At 39.5% G+C, this 15,132-nt stretch overlaps 1 protein-coding gene across 1 annotated transcript; it reads left to right on the forward strand.

The window, feature by feature from the left end:
- Positions 1-542: 542 nt before the first annotated feature.
- LOC117512324 (probable E3 ubiquitin-protein ligase DTX3) lies at positions 543-14,596 on the forward strand. The gene is made up of 3 exons (XM_034172338.1): positions 543-881; positions 6,485-6,702; positions 14,477-14,596. The coding sequence occupies exons 1-3, from the start codon at positions 576-578 to the stop codon at positions 14,553-14,555; spliced, it is 603 nt and encodes a 200-aa protein (XP_034028229.1). The 5' UTR covers positions 543-575; the 3' UTR covers positions 14,556-14,596.
- Positions 14,597-15,132: the final 536 nt, after the last annotated feature.

The raw sequence follows: 15,132 nt of genomic DNA on the forward strand, positions 1-15,132 counted from the left end.
CCAGCAATTCAAGGAGAACATGCGGCTAAACATGTCACTCCCGGTCCGATTGGGGAGGGGCCCAGAGAAAACTATATAGATGATTTGTGTACGGTTGATTCCGTGATTTGTCTTGAGCACCATTTCAATGAGTTCAGTTTGTATACCTATGTGCAAGTTTACTGAACTTGCAATCGTTCTAAGTGATGTGTGTGTGTGTGCATTGATACCACATGTTAGAGGAGCATGGGTGACTAAAACATATACCTTGGTATTTATAAAACAATTTACTATATATTGTTAATTTCGACAACATTTTGTGGAGCCCCTCCAACTTTTACCCCAGCCCCCCCAACAAAAATTTCCTGGCGCCGCCACTGTAAAGCACAAAAATGGTGCAGCTGATGATAGCTATATGAACAAATGATTAATCATATTTCCCAAATGCACCGTTTCACAGGGAAACCATCTCCAGACTGTGTGTGAAGGTGAGAACAAATTGAGTTTGTGCTTCCTGGAGAAGCTCCTGAGGTCAGACCGGGGTGTTTTCCTGATGACGTCAGTCCTCACAGCAGACTGGCACAAACCGGGAAGTCATGGAACGCACCACAAACACACAGTGCGGCGTTCAGGGCCCAAACACGGAGGACTGCGCTGTGTGCCTGGACAAAATTCAGGATAAGAAAACGTTGAAGTGCCTTCACGCTTTCTGCTCTGACTGCATCGACTCCGTTTTCAAGCAGAAGCCCGCCTGCCCGATCTGTAACACTTACCACGGAGTGTACACGGGCACGCAGCCCGCGGGCACGATGACGGTGACGCGGAGCTGGCAGAGGCTGCCCGGGTTCGAGGGCTGCGGTTCCATCGTCATCAGCTACCACTTCCCAGCGGGGATACAGGGGGTGAGTTTGTTTGAGTCCCAGCCAGAGGGGTCATAACCACTGATCTCTACAGATCAGTGAGTCATAACGTCTGTGGGCTGTGAGCGTTCATGTGCCACCAGAGGGCAGTGTTGGCCATTTTAATATATTTTTAATAGACACAGTCCTCAGTTACACACGGCAGGATTAAAAACAGTAAAATGACTCATTTAACAGATAGAAACAGTGTAGAAATACATGCAAGAAAAAGTGCTGCATTTTAATGATAGCTTGCCAAGAAGTTGTGCCAAAAGAGAATGTAGGGGAAACCGGGGCACGGTGAATCAGTAGCTATATCTTCAAAACTACATATATATTTGCAGCAGTTATGCAATATTTTTATGCATAAAGACATCCCACTTATAAATTAGTATTTTGTTTTTGGATACATTAAGAGTTAAACTAAGTAGTAAGTGAAGTCAGTTTTTTCCTATCAAAAGTCAATTTTGTGGATGTCAGTGTCTTTGTATTTATTTCTCACAACAGAGGAAAGGTGGCCCAAAAAATTGTTATTCCTTAGAAGACTACCCCATTCAACTGATGAGCATGTGTTATGTCTTCTCCAGACTATCAGCTATTTGATAACATGAGTCATGTGTGTTACCTGCACCTGGGGCACAGTGAATCAGTCTCGAAAGTGACTAGGCCCCATTATTATCACTGACTGAGGTGTTGCTGGGCCGGTAGCATAGATTTACATTTACGCTACCTGGCTATACCTGCCCGCAGTAACGGGCAGGTATAGCCAGGGATGATTTTATCATGGATAGTCCGACAATGAACAGCAGCCAAAGCAGCCAGCTTGATGAGGACGCACTGGTGAATTTGGAGAGCAGCGCGGTACCAGCCAACACAACATATCTAAAGTGAGCCAACTTTTTATGTACGTGTTTGCTAGGTGTTGTGCGTTTTGAAATGACATTAAATATTGTTAATGTGATTCCACGTGTTGTGTATCTCACTAAGTGACAGTAATGCAAATAACATGCAGTTGTTGTGCGGTATGCATTTGCTGAGTTCCTCCGTCTATGCCCAGTTGCCCAAAATGACAGATATTCGCCCTCATCTAACTCAGGCATATATCTTTCATTTTGGGCGACTGGGCATAGACGGAGGGACTCTGAAAATGCATACTGCCCTCCAAAAGCATGTTATTGTGTTAGTATCAAGTGAATGACAAATATTACTTGTTGAAGCTTATACATTTATTTTTCCATGAATTATTTCTATAATTTGTGTATATAGCAACTGTTTTCACGTTTGAACAGAAATGATGACAGTTTATAACAGTTTATAAAGGACTTATATCACTATACAGTTGTATGCAAAACTTTGGGCACCCCTGATAATTTTCATGATTTTCCTTTATAAATCATTGCTTGTCTGGCTCAGAAATTTCAGTTAAATATATCATATAGCAGACAAACACAGTGATATTTGAGACGTGAAATGAAGTTTCTAGTATTTACAGAAAGTGTGCAATAATTATTTAAACAAAATTGGGCAGGTGCTTAAATTTGGGCACTCTTGTCATGTTATTGATTTGAATACATGTAGCACTAATTATTGGAACACAAAATTGGTTTGGTAAGCTCATTGACCCTTGACCTCCTTACATAGGTGTATCCAATCATAAGAAAGGGCATTTAAGGTGGCCATTTACAAATGTTTCCCCTCTTTGCATTTCTTCTAATGAGTGGCAACATGGGAACCTCTAAAGAACTCTCAACTGACCTGAAAATAAAGATTGTTGAACATTGTGGTTTAGGGGAAGGATACAAAAAGCTATCTCTGAGATTTCAGCTGTCAGTTTCGACTGTGAGGAACATAGTGACGAAATGGAAGACCACAGGCACAATACTACTTAAGGCCCGAAGGGGCAGTCCAAGAAAAATCTCAGATAAGCTGAAGTGAAGGATGGTGAGAACAGCCAGTCAACCCACAGACCTGCTCCAAAGACCTACAACATTATCTTGCTGCAGATACTGTCTGTGCATCGTTCAACTATACAGCGCACTTTGCACAAAGAGAAGCTGTAATGCAGAGGAAGCCTTTTCTGCGTACACGCCACAAACAGAGTCACTTGAGGTATGCTAAAGCACGTTTGGACAAGCCAGCTTCATTTTGAAATAAGGTGCTGTGGAGTGATGACACTAAAATTGAGTTATTTGTACATAACAAAGGGCGATATGTATGGCTGAAAAAGAACACAGCATTCCAAGAAAAACACTTGCTCCCTACAGTAAAATTTGGAGGTGGTTCCATCATGCTGTGTAGCTGTGTGGCCAGTGCAAGTACTGGAAATCTTGTTAAAGTTGAGGGTCACATGGATTCCAGTCAATATCAGCAGATTCTTGGGAACAATGTTCATCAATAAGTGACAAAGTTGAAGTTCCGCCAGGGCTGGATCGTTCAACACGACAATGACTGTAAACACTGCTCAAAATCTACTAAGGCATTCATGGAGAGGAACAAGTACAATGTTCTGGAATGGCCATCTCAGTCCCCAGACCTGAATATTGTTGAAAATCTGTGGTGCGATTTTAAGTGGGCTGTCCATGCTCAGAAACCAACAAACCTGAGATGTTTTGTAAAGAAGAATGGTCCAGAATCCAGACTCACATTGGAAGCTATAGGAAGTGTTTAGAGGCTGTTATTTCTGCAAAAGGAGGGTCTACTAAATATTGATGTATTTTTTCTGTTGGGGTGCACAAATTTATGCACCTGCCTAATTTTGTTTAATGGAATATTGCACACTTTCTGTAAATCCTTGAAACTTCATTTCACTTCTCAAATATCACTGTGTTTATCTGCTATGTGATATATTTAACTGAAATTGCTGATCCAAACAACCAATGATTTATAAAGGAAAATCATCATACAAATGTATAAGAGACTCACACATTACATAGCTGGCTTGCTGGATTATAGTTTGTATATGCATTAGCGTATATTTAATAATTTTGAAGAAATCTTTATAATTATGCATTTTTTACATTACATTTTAAGTTGATTCAATGTGCCCTGTGAATTAGTGTCCGGGGCGCAGTGAATCAAAAATTTTAAAATCGATTTTAAACACCTGCAGGATTAAAGAGCAAGTTCTGTTTTCTTTTTAAAGCTGTTGTCATTGTGAAAATAAATAATCAACCCTGTAGACAATTTCAGAGTCCCACACAATCCTTTGTGGCTGGAGTGGTTCTGAAAAGCCAAGTGCATGTAGTTTATAACAACAATTTTTAAGTTGAATTACTGGCGCCTTTTACTTAGAATTTACTTGAAATAAAATATAAATAAATATGAAATGTTTTATATTTATTTTTATTTTATTTCAAGTTAATTTTCTTTAAATGGGAGCGTGACGTTATTGTGAAGGTTTTCACAGAATGCGATCCAGAGAACAGCTTACTAAGAGATTTGTAAGTAATGTCATGTGCACATTGATTTAAGAAAAATAATTGGCTGAATGAATTATTGAATAACAAGCAAACAAAACTTGCCAACCTCAAAACGGTCTGAACAGATTCAGTTCCCAATTTATGCTCTCACTCATCTTGTCTGATGGTCTGCATCTACAGGTGATTAATGTCTTTGGCTGAAAATTGACAGTAACTCCTTCCTTTTCATGTTTCACATTTTTTACTCAAGGCCATCAAATATGACCATCGTGTATTGTGAAGGTTTTGTGTCCGTCTGTCCATCCGTCTGTCCGTCTATTCATGCTCAGAGTAAGTCCAGTCCTATAACTGCCACAGTGTTCAAATTAACAGGGAAAAATTTGAAACACAGACTGTGGACAAGTTCAAAGGTGGGTAACCTTGACCTATTTTAAGAGGTTAAAAATTCGCATTCTGTTTCAGTCTGTTCAGTTTAGTTTTTGAGTGGCGGGGGTGACATCCAGTCAGCATAGAGCCGCGCCGTGATGTCACAGTCTGATTGCTAGCTGCAAACTCCTTTTTGTTTGTGTGTAAATATAACCTCTTTGTCATATATTATGTTAAAGCTAGCAAGAAATAAACACTTCTAAAACTGAAAATTTAACATACATATATATATATATATATATATATATATATATATATATATATATATATATATATATATATATATATATATATATATATATATATAAAAGCTGGCTTAAAGATTTCAGCTGTCAGTTTCCACTGTGCGGAACATAGTGAGGAAATGGAACACAGGCACAGTACTAGTTAAGGCCCGAAGGGGCAGGCCAAGAAAAAGCTCAGATAAGCAGAAGCGAAGGATGGTGAGAATCTGGTTGGGTATATATATATATATATATATATATACAAAGAGAGGGGGGGGGGGGTTTGCATCGTTACTGAACATGTACAAATTGTACGTAAGACAATGGGATCTTAATAATTAGTTAAACAACTGCAAATTATAAAGAACACAATGCTCAAATGGCTGAGGGTATTTTGCGTTATATTTCACTGATGAGCTCATCCGATCCGAAAGTGATGTTAACCAGTAAAATCACCTGCTGGAGTCAGTGGCTGCAAAGAAAACCTCCACCCTCTTGGCCCTTTCTGGAATACTTTGGACACCAATGCTTTAGATTGTTTTCCTTCTGGTTGCTACATTTGGGCACCCAGCAGAAACTCCCGCCACCAAACCTCCACTTATTTACTTAATTTCAATGATCATAATATTTATCTGTGGCCAGGATCCTCAAAACGTGGACCTTCATTCTGCTGCAGTTATCAGAATCATCAAACACCTCTGTCCATCTGTGTCATGACTTCATAAGCTCTTTGCACGTGTCTCTTTACTTCAGAGGCTGAGGACACAGTCGTATGAAGGTCACTGCTGAGATAACTGAACCTCTCAACACTGTGCACATGTGATGTGCGTCTGTGTGCGGTCTGTTGCATGAGCATGCTCCTGAATAATGCAGGACTGCACAGAGGTGGAATATTCTCTAATTACAGACTGGTTTTTACTTTGACATTGTTGCATGCTTGTTTAGTGTCTGGCCGGTGCAAAGAATTATGGGTCATAAAGAGACATTTTAATACGCTGACATATAGTCCTGTGAAATTTCAGCAGCTCATATCCCAACAGAAAGCAGCTGACTGGTAGAATTTACTGCAAGGTTGTAAACATGTTAATACTGTGTGTTGTCTGGGTTGAAATGCAATAAAATAGAGAAAATAAAGGAGCCTGATGTTTACCTCAAGCTTTAACATACACAGATAAACTCCAGTACACAGGAAACCTTGGTCATTTCTTTTTTACTGTGTGTAGGTTGTAAAAATCCCCCCCCCCCGGCCTTTCAATGACAGCGACTTCACCTGGACATTTACAACTCCTGTGCCTGCATGTTGCACAAACCCTGATACTGTCATTTGACAAACCTGATGACGATGAAGCACCCAAAAAAATACACACAAAACCATGCATCGCTGTGACAGCGGTATGCATTCAATAATTCCTACATTGTTTAGGCTTTCTTTATTTATGCACATCCTAAATCAACTTGGCTACGTTTGTGTTGATTTGTTATACACGTTAAGTCAAAAGTAATCCATCATCTTGCAGTATCTTTTATCACATTACAGCCTGAGCACCCAAATCCTGGTGTCAGATACAGCGGTACTTCTCGTACGGCCTTCCTGCCGGACTGTGCAGAGGGAGAGGGAGTCCTGCGGTTGCTGAGGAAAGCCTTCGACAGACGACTCATCTTCACCATTGGACAATCTGCCACCACAGGCCTTAACAATGTCATCATCTGGAATGATATTCACCATAAGACCAGCATGGGAGGTGGTCCACAATGGTATGCACATTGCTGCTCTAGTTACAAATTAATGACTCCATTCTCTTGTAATTGCAAAGAGAAGTGTATTATTGATTAGAATGTATTTGTGCTATAACATGGTGAAGAGGAAAACATCTTTCTGTCAGTAACTAGAATTCAAGTTTAAGTAAAAGAGACTATTAGCAGGAATAAATAATATTTAAATAATAATAATAATAATATTTAAATGTTAAATGTTAAAATTAAAATGTAAAATGTAAGTGTTTTAAGTACTTCAAAATGATCAGTACCTACAAAGAAAAGCAGATTAAAAAATTTCTAAAAATTGATTTTGGAATACCTTGTAAGACACTGGATGACTGCTGGAAATATTTTACTGATTATTTCTTTGTCTTGAGAAACCTGTACCATATTAGATGTAAGAGCACTTTTTTGAAGCTAATTAAATTCGGTGGTTGTGGAGGTGTGGGGGGTGATAAAATAGGGTCAACATCTGGCAGAAAGCATGAAAGTTGGTGCCAGGGTTATTGGGTATGCAGATTCTAAATGGGAAACCAAGCTCACAGATAAATGATTCCTGTCAAAAACATATGGACACTATTATAGCCTTGTCTGCACTGGCTCTACAGCACAGAGGTTAAAAACAAAAAATATAACGCAATGCTAAAATACCCTCAGCTGTATGAACATTGTCTTCTTTATAATTTACAGCTGTTTAATTGGTATCTTAGTGCAAACTACTTGTATGTCTCTCTCTCTCTCTCATATATATATATATATATATATATATATATATACATACATACAACCCCTGGCAAAAATTATGGAATCACCGGCTTCGGAGGATGTTCATTCAGTTGTTTAATTTTGTAGAAAAAAGCAGATCACAGACACGACACAAAACTAACGTCATTTCAAATGGCAACTTTCTGGCTTTAAGAAACACTATAAGAAATCAGGAAAAAAAAATTGTGGCAGTCAGTAACGGTTACTTTTTTAGACCAAGCAGAGGGAAAAAAAAATATGGAATCACTCAATTCTGAGGAAAAAATTATGGAATCATGAAAAACAAAAGAATGCTCCAACACATCACTAGTATTTTGTTGCACCACCTCTGGCTTTTATAACAGCTTGCAGTCTCTGAGGCATGGACTTAATGAGTGACAAACAGTACTCTTCATCAATCTGGCTCCAACTTTCTCTGATTGCTGTTGCCAGATCAGCTTTGCAGGTTGGAGCCTTGTCATGGACCATTTTCTTCAACTTCCACCAAAGATTTTCAATTGGATTAAGATCCGGACTATTTGCAGGCCATGACATTGACCCTGTGTGTCTTTTTGCAAGGAATGTTTTCACAGTTTTTGCTCTATGGCAAGATGCATTGTCATCTTGAAAAATGATTTCATCATCCCCAAACATCCTTTCAATTGATGGGATAAGAAAAGTGTCCAAAATATCACCGTAAACTTGTGCATTTATTGATGATGTAATGACAGCCATCTCCCCACTGCCTTTACCTGACATGCAGCCCCATATCATCAATGACTGTGGAAATTTACATGTTCTCTTCAGTCAGTCATCTTTAGAAATCTCATTGGAATGGCACCAAACAAAAGTTCCAGCATCATCACCTTGCCCAATGCAGATTCGAGATTCATCACTGAATATGACTTTCATCCAGTCATCCACAGTCCACAATTGCTTTTCCTTAGCCCATTGTCACCTTGTTTTTTTCTGTTTAGGTGTTAATGATGGCTTTCGTTTAGCTTTTCTGTATGTAAATCCCATTTCCTTTAGGCGGTTTCTTACAGTTCGGTCACAGACGCTGACTCCAGTTTCCTCCCATTCATTCCTCATTTGTTTTGTCGTGCATTTTCGATTTTTGAGACATATTGCTTTAAGTTTTCTGTCTTGATGCGTTGATGTCTTCCTTGGTCTACCAGTATGTTTGCCTTTAACAACCTTCCCATGTTGTTTGTATTTGGTCCAGAGTTTAGACATAGGTGACTGTGAACAACCAACATCTTTTGCAACATTGCGTGATGATTTACCCTCTTTTAAAGGTGATAGAGAGAGGTTGAATGGGGCATGAATCCTTGTTCTGTGAAGTGATATGTAGCCCAAAAAAAAATTGGTTGGGTCTGTAATGGCTCAGAACCTTCCTAAAAGGCTCTCTGAAACAGCTATGTTACTATGCTGGTTTTAGAATGCCTTGTTTGCCTTTAATGGCGTCGTTTCGGAGCTTATTTGGCAACCTCATTATGAAATGCAAGTAGGTGGCGCTGATCGGTTGCCGTTGTTTGATTGGCTGCCCTTGCTCTCACTGAAAAGAAAGCATTATTTATTTGTTTTCATTGCTTTTATATTTTCTATTGTGTTTCTATTCAGGTTTTTTTTTTGCCTCTTTCTCTAAAATTGTATATAATAATCATTAGATTATTAATATATAAACAAAAATAAATTTAAGAAATATTACAATTTGAAAACAAATGCACCCGAACATAATGACAGCTGCAATGCTAACTTTTAACATTGAAAATGCCATAGACATACTAACGCGTTAGCAACACTCCCGTTTTTAAGTTATAAAATACATCTATCAACTGTTTCAGAAGAACATAACAGGTCGGTTTAACATAGAAAAGTTAAATAATACTCACAGACGTATGCTCTTTAGGGTTTTAGCAGGAGAAAATTAAGCAAAAGAAGGAAAGAATAATCGAAGCTTTGCTTCAATCTGCGAAGCACTGCTTCGATTGGTTCAAGGTTCAAAGCAATGCCGCACTGCAGAAAAGTTGTTTACGGACCCACTGCAGGGTCTGTAATCAATACAGAAATGATCATTTTCCTGACAAACACCCCCCAAAACAACGGGCACTCTGAAGGACCCATAACATAATCGTTAAGCACAAAGCTTATTGATGTCGGTGGATCGAGTCATTTCTTAACGATACCCAAAAGGAACCGGTTCTCGATACACATCCCTAGCTGCTAAGGGGTTAGCTCATTCCCTTTAGAGGAACAAACCAGAGCTAACGTGCCATTCTAACGTGCAATTCTTACAACAGGAATATAACACAAATTTAAAACAAAAGAAAATGTGATACTCACAGGCTGTACTGATTGCTGTGGTTGATTTTGTCGCAGAGTCGGAACTGACCCTCTACTGAGTATTAAATGCCGACTGAAGCCAGCTCGAAATCGTGCAAGATTTGTGAAACAGTCCTACGTGAAATGCGCAGAGCAAAGAAATAGTCGGCAGCTGTATGTACTGGGGATGCGGTTAAAAATGAATAAAAGCCAGTGATCGCGTACATTGCTTTCCATGGGAAGATCGTAGTCCGCTAAAACAGCCTGGGAAAGCACACCTGTAGTTCGCCATTGCTTCTCTTCGAGTGTTACGAATGGGTGGGCACAACCTTATGAATAATTAATTTTGAAGGGGCGTGTATGAAAGGGTGTGGGTGTGTGTGTGTGTGGGGGCTATTGGTGAAAAAGTGACGTAAGTTTTCTCTCAAAAACGGATTGACCTGTTTTCTAGGGGCAATTCAAAAAAGGAGAAATACTTGAAACAGAGGTTCTGAAACTTGCTGGCACGTCGTGTGTATTCCCCACAGCGGGGAGACTCTGAACTAACACCAAAAACATGAAAAAGATGATTTTGTTTCTCTATCCCCTTTAAGAGTTTGCCAATCCTCTCCTTTGTTTCAATTGACATCTCTTGTGTTGGAGCCATGATTCATGTCAGTCCACTTGGTGCAACAGCTCTCCAAGGTGTGATCACTCCTTTTTAGATGCAGACTAACGAGCAGATCTGATTTGATGCCGGTGTTAATTTTGGGGATGAAAATTTACAGGGTGATTCCATAATTTATTCCTCAGAATTGAGTGATTCCATATTTTTTTCCCTCTGCTTGGTCTAAAAAAGTAACCGTTACTGACTGCCACAATTTTTTTTTCTTGATTTCTTATAGTGTTTCTTAAAGCCAGAAAGTTGCCATTTGAAATGACTTTAGTTTTGTGTCATGTCTGTGATCTGCTTTTTTTCTACAAAATTAAACAACTGAATGAACATCCTCCGAGGCCGGTGATTCCATAATTTTTGCCAGGGGTTGTATATATATATAAAATCTCCTATGGTCTTATTTAGAAAATTTCACAAGGACCACAATAGAAATAAGTATTTGTTTTATTGTGTTATCCATGTATCATTGATACATTCACCTCTGTATGTTTATATTGATGTTGCAGAATAAGCTCAATCACTCATACACAATATTTTATTTATGTTTTAACGGCGTCTGCAGGAGGGCCCATACATGAGCTTTTGACAAGAGCAAGAGTTAGCTTTGAGTTAGCGGAAAATAGTGTTCACGCTGATGTCCACAAGATGTCTTGTAAATCACTCCAGAGGTGTTATCAGGTTACAAAAACAGCATTTTCAGTTGTAGAAGTGCTTATTTGCCAGTAGATTTACATAATATATGAGAAAGATGTTATATTTACACACACAAACGAAACTGAGTTAGCAGCTAGCTAGACCAGCCAGTGATGTCACCATGCTAACGGCCATGAAATGTCTTATAAATCATTCCAGGGGTATTATCAGGTTCCAAACACAGTGTTTTCAGTTTTAGAAGTGTTTATTTCTCGCTATCGTTAAGTATTTCTTGCTTTAATTAAGTAAATTATTGTTCGTTATTAGCATTTAACAGTGACCACATGTCCGCAGATACTCTGTAACTGCAGACTACAGGAATTCTGCTGTGATATAACCAGTATGATGATTTTCCTAAACACAGCATGATGCTTTTTCAATAGAGAATATTCCTTGTTACTTGGTTCCTTGTTTAATTTTTGAATCAGATACATTTTGTTTGAATTCCACATATTTGTCAACTATCCTTCCTCACGCTTTTTTTTTCGTGCTCCTGCCACAAAATGAGTCACATTTCTGTGACGCAATTTTTTTTTATTTTAACAAGAGCAAAGTTCTAATAATTTGACCGATCTCAACAGGATGCACATGTCATGATCTTTTTCTTCTTCACTTTTTTCCACATGACCATACATTAACACAATCACAAGTTTTTTGTCCTCTGTGCTGTGGAGCCAGTGCAGGCAAGACTGTAATAATTTCCCTGGATTTTCAACACGAACAGTTTGTATGAGCATGGTTCCCTGTTTATTGGTGTGTTTTGTTTTGTTTTTTGGGAATTGGCATATCCAATAACCCTTGCACACACACATATATATACGAGGTCTATTAGAAAAGTATCCGACCTTATTATTGTTTTCAAAAACCATATGGATTTGAATCACGTGTGATTACATCAGACATGCTTGAACCCTCGTGGGCATGCGAGAGTTTTTTCACGCCTGTCGGTTACGTCATTCGCCTGTGGGCAGTCTTTGAGTGAGGAGTCGTCCACCCGCTCGTCGATTTTTTTCATTGTTTAGGAATGGCTCAGAGACTGTTGCTTTGTTTGATAAAAATTTTTTCAAAACTGTAAGGCACAACTGAGTGGACACCATTCAATAAATTCAGCTGGTTTTCGGTAAAAAATTTTAACGGCTGATGAGAGATTTTGGTCTGGTAGTGTCGCTTTAAGGACGGTCCACGGCACCTGACGGCGATCTGCGCTTCGAGGCGGCAGCGTCTCGCCGTTTCAAGTTGAAAACTTCCACATTTCAGGCTCTGTTGACCGACCGCGGGGGGTCGCGACAGGAAAAACACCTCCGTGTTGGAAACCTTAACGGGCAAGTTGGAACATGCCCAAGCTGTTAAACAATTTCTCAGTTACTCACTTGTTGAAAGCCATCAAAAGCCGCCTGAATTTTACAAATGTTTTTCAACACGGAGGTGTTTTTCCTGTCGCGGCGCACACAGATTTGCTGAGTCGTCACGGAAACGACTCGGCGAATTTGCGCGCACGTCTTTCATTAAAAAATGTCCTTAAACAGTGGAATGTCCGCATAAAGTCCTCATGCCGGCCTCTTCTGAATCTTCTCTGTTCTCTCATGGCGTCCTGGGTGAATTAAGCCTTAAATTAGGATGTTTTCAGGTCGAAACAGGCCGACGACGGCGCCTGGAAGCGCTGCAGGACGTCTTGCTCCGTGGGAAGTCCTTACAGCGACAGAAACACCCCATAATCTCTCATCAGCCGTTAAACTTTTCACCGAAAACCAGCTTAATTTCTCGAATAGTGTCCACTCGGATATTCCTCACAGGTCCAGAAAAAATTTTGATAAAGCAACGCGCGCCGTCTCGAGCAGCGTGTGAAACAAAGGAATTCAGCCGAGAGGGCGGGACCACATCTCACTCAAGGCCTGCCCACAGGGAAATGACGTCACCGACACGCGTGAAAAAACTCGCGCATGAGGGTTCAAGCATGATTGGTGTAATCGCACGTCATTCAAATCCATATAGTTTTTGAAAAAATAAAAAGGTCGGTTTTTTATCTAATAGACCTCGTATACAAGGTCTATTATACCGGAGGTGAAAGACAGTAGATTTTCAATGCGACAGCACTCAATCAAACGGGCGTATGAAAAAGTCCACAAAAATAATTTTCAAGCACAAATAAAAGAAATGTGTACTCACCAAGCGTACCGCAAGACAATATGAAGTTTTAAAAAGTAGATCCTTCTGTATAAGTCAAGACAAAGGTGCAGATGCAAACTGACGCAAATCCACAAATTACAGTTGGCGCGCGCAATGCATGCTGGGAGAGGGTCTTGTCCCTGATGTCTCGGCAGCATCCATGATGAGAGGGACAATTTGCAGAGGGCTAAATGTTAGCTGTAAATTTGTCATTTTCAAATGAAGATTTCTCCATTGAATGACAGATCTGGGCTTGCAGATTTACTTTACTACATTCAGAAGGATCTTATGTGTAAATATAAGTCATTTTTTGGTCCAAAGATCTGACTGCATTTATTTCAATGCAGGTCTACTTTAACTGCTGGGCATGTTCCAACTTGCCCGTTAAGGTTTCCAACGGAGGTGTTTTTCCTGTTGCGACCCCCCGCGGTCGGGTCCGGCCCAACATGCGACTCTGCCCACACGTTCTTTCATTACAAAATCTCCTTTAACAGTGGACTGTCCGCATAAACTCCTCATGCCGACCTCTTATGAATGTTCTCTGTTCTCTGACGACGACCTGGGTGAACAGAGCCTGAAATGTGGAAGTTTTCAGCTTGAAACAGCGAGAGGACGCCGCCTCGGAGCGCCGTGGGCCGTCCTTAAAGCAACACTAACAGACCAAAATCTCTCATCAGCCGTTAAAATTTTCACCGAAAACCAGCTGAATTTATCGAATGGTGTCCACTCAGTTGTGCCTTACATTTTTGAAAAAATTTTTATCAAACAAAGCAGCAGTCTCTGAGCCATTCCTAAACAATGAAAAAAATCGACGAGAGGGTGGGCGACTCCTCACTCAAAGACTGCCCACAGGCGAATGACGTAACCGACAGGCGTGAAAAATCTCTCGCATGCCCACGTGGGTTCAAGCATGGCTGATGTAATCACACGTGATTTAAATCCATATGGTTTTTGAAAAAAATAATAAGGTCGGATACTTTTATCACAGCCCTCGTGTATATATAAGCATACAGAGAAACCCTTATATACACCAATTTTATTGCTTTCTGACAGAAATGAGCATGCCACATATCCACCCAACTAATTTGGTCAGTTGAAGATTAAACTCAAAATATGCATTTCATGTATTTTTTTTTTTTCTTCTTAGAAAATACTTACTAGATTTTCTGCTGTCTCTCCCCATTCTAGTTTTGGATATCCAGATCCAGAATACTTGGTCAGGGTTCAGGAGGAGCTTCGTCTCAAAGGTGTGACAGAAGATGACTGATGACTGAATCCCCCACATTCAGCACTCATCTTTAAATAAGATATAATACTGTGTATTGCAACCAAATTCCTTATTTTAGGTCTGCTCTTTTTGCAGTCCTTCAAGCAGGGATATTCATTTGTGCTGCTGTTTATGCAGCTGTTTCTTTTCTTCTTTTTTTTTGGTATGCATATACAGTAGATGAATACTGCTGTTTCTAATTTTTTTTTTTTTTTTTTTTTTTTTTTTTTTTTTCAAAAATCTTGCAACTGGCATCTGATTTTGCATTTGCAAAATTAAATAAAATATTTACACCGGAATGGGTACAAATAATTGCATTCAAGAATATGAGGAGTGATACTACTGAGCTTTAAGCAACATTTTAGTCAAGCAGGTGTCAGTCCTTTTTACCACTACAGATTTTGAAGTTAAGAGCAGAATTAGGAGAATTGCCTGCAGACAATTTTGACCTAATTGGTCTAAATTTAAAATGCCGCCATATTGGCAGCAGCATTGATTTTGTCTATGTCACAGTGAACCCATAAATCAATAAAAAGGTGGATCTTAGGGGCCTCCATGGCTCCAGTGTGTGACGAAA

This window comes from Thalassophryne amazonica, chromosome 6 (assembly GCF_902500255.1).
Source record: "Thalassophryne amazonica chromosome 6, fThaAma1.1, whole genome shotgun sequence".
In the NCBI taxonomy this organism is placed as follows: domain Eukaryota; kingdom Metazoa; phylum Chordata; class Actinopteri; order Batrachoidiformes; family Batrachoididae; genus Thalassophryne; species Thalassophryne amazonica.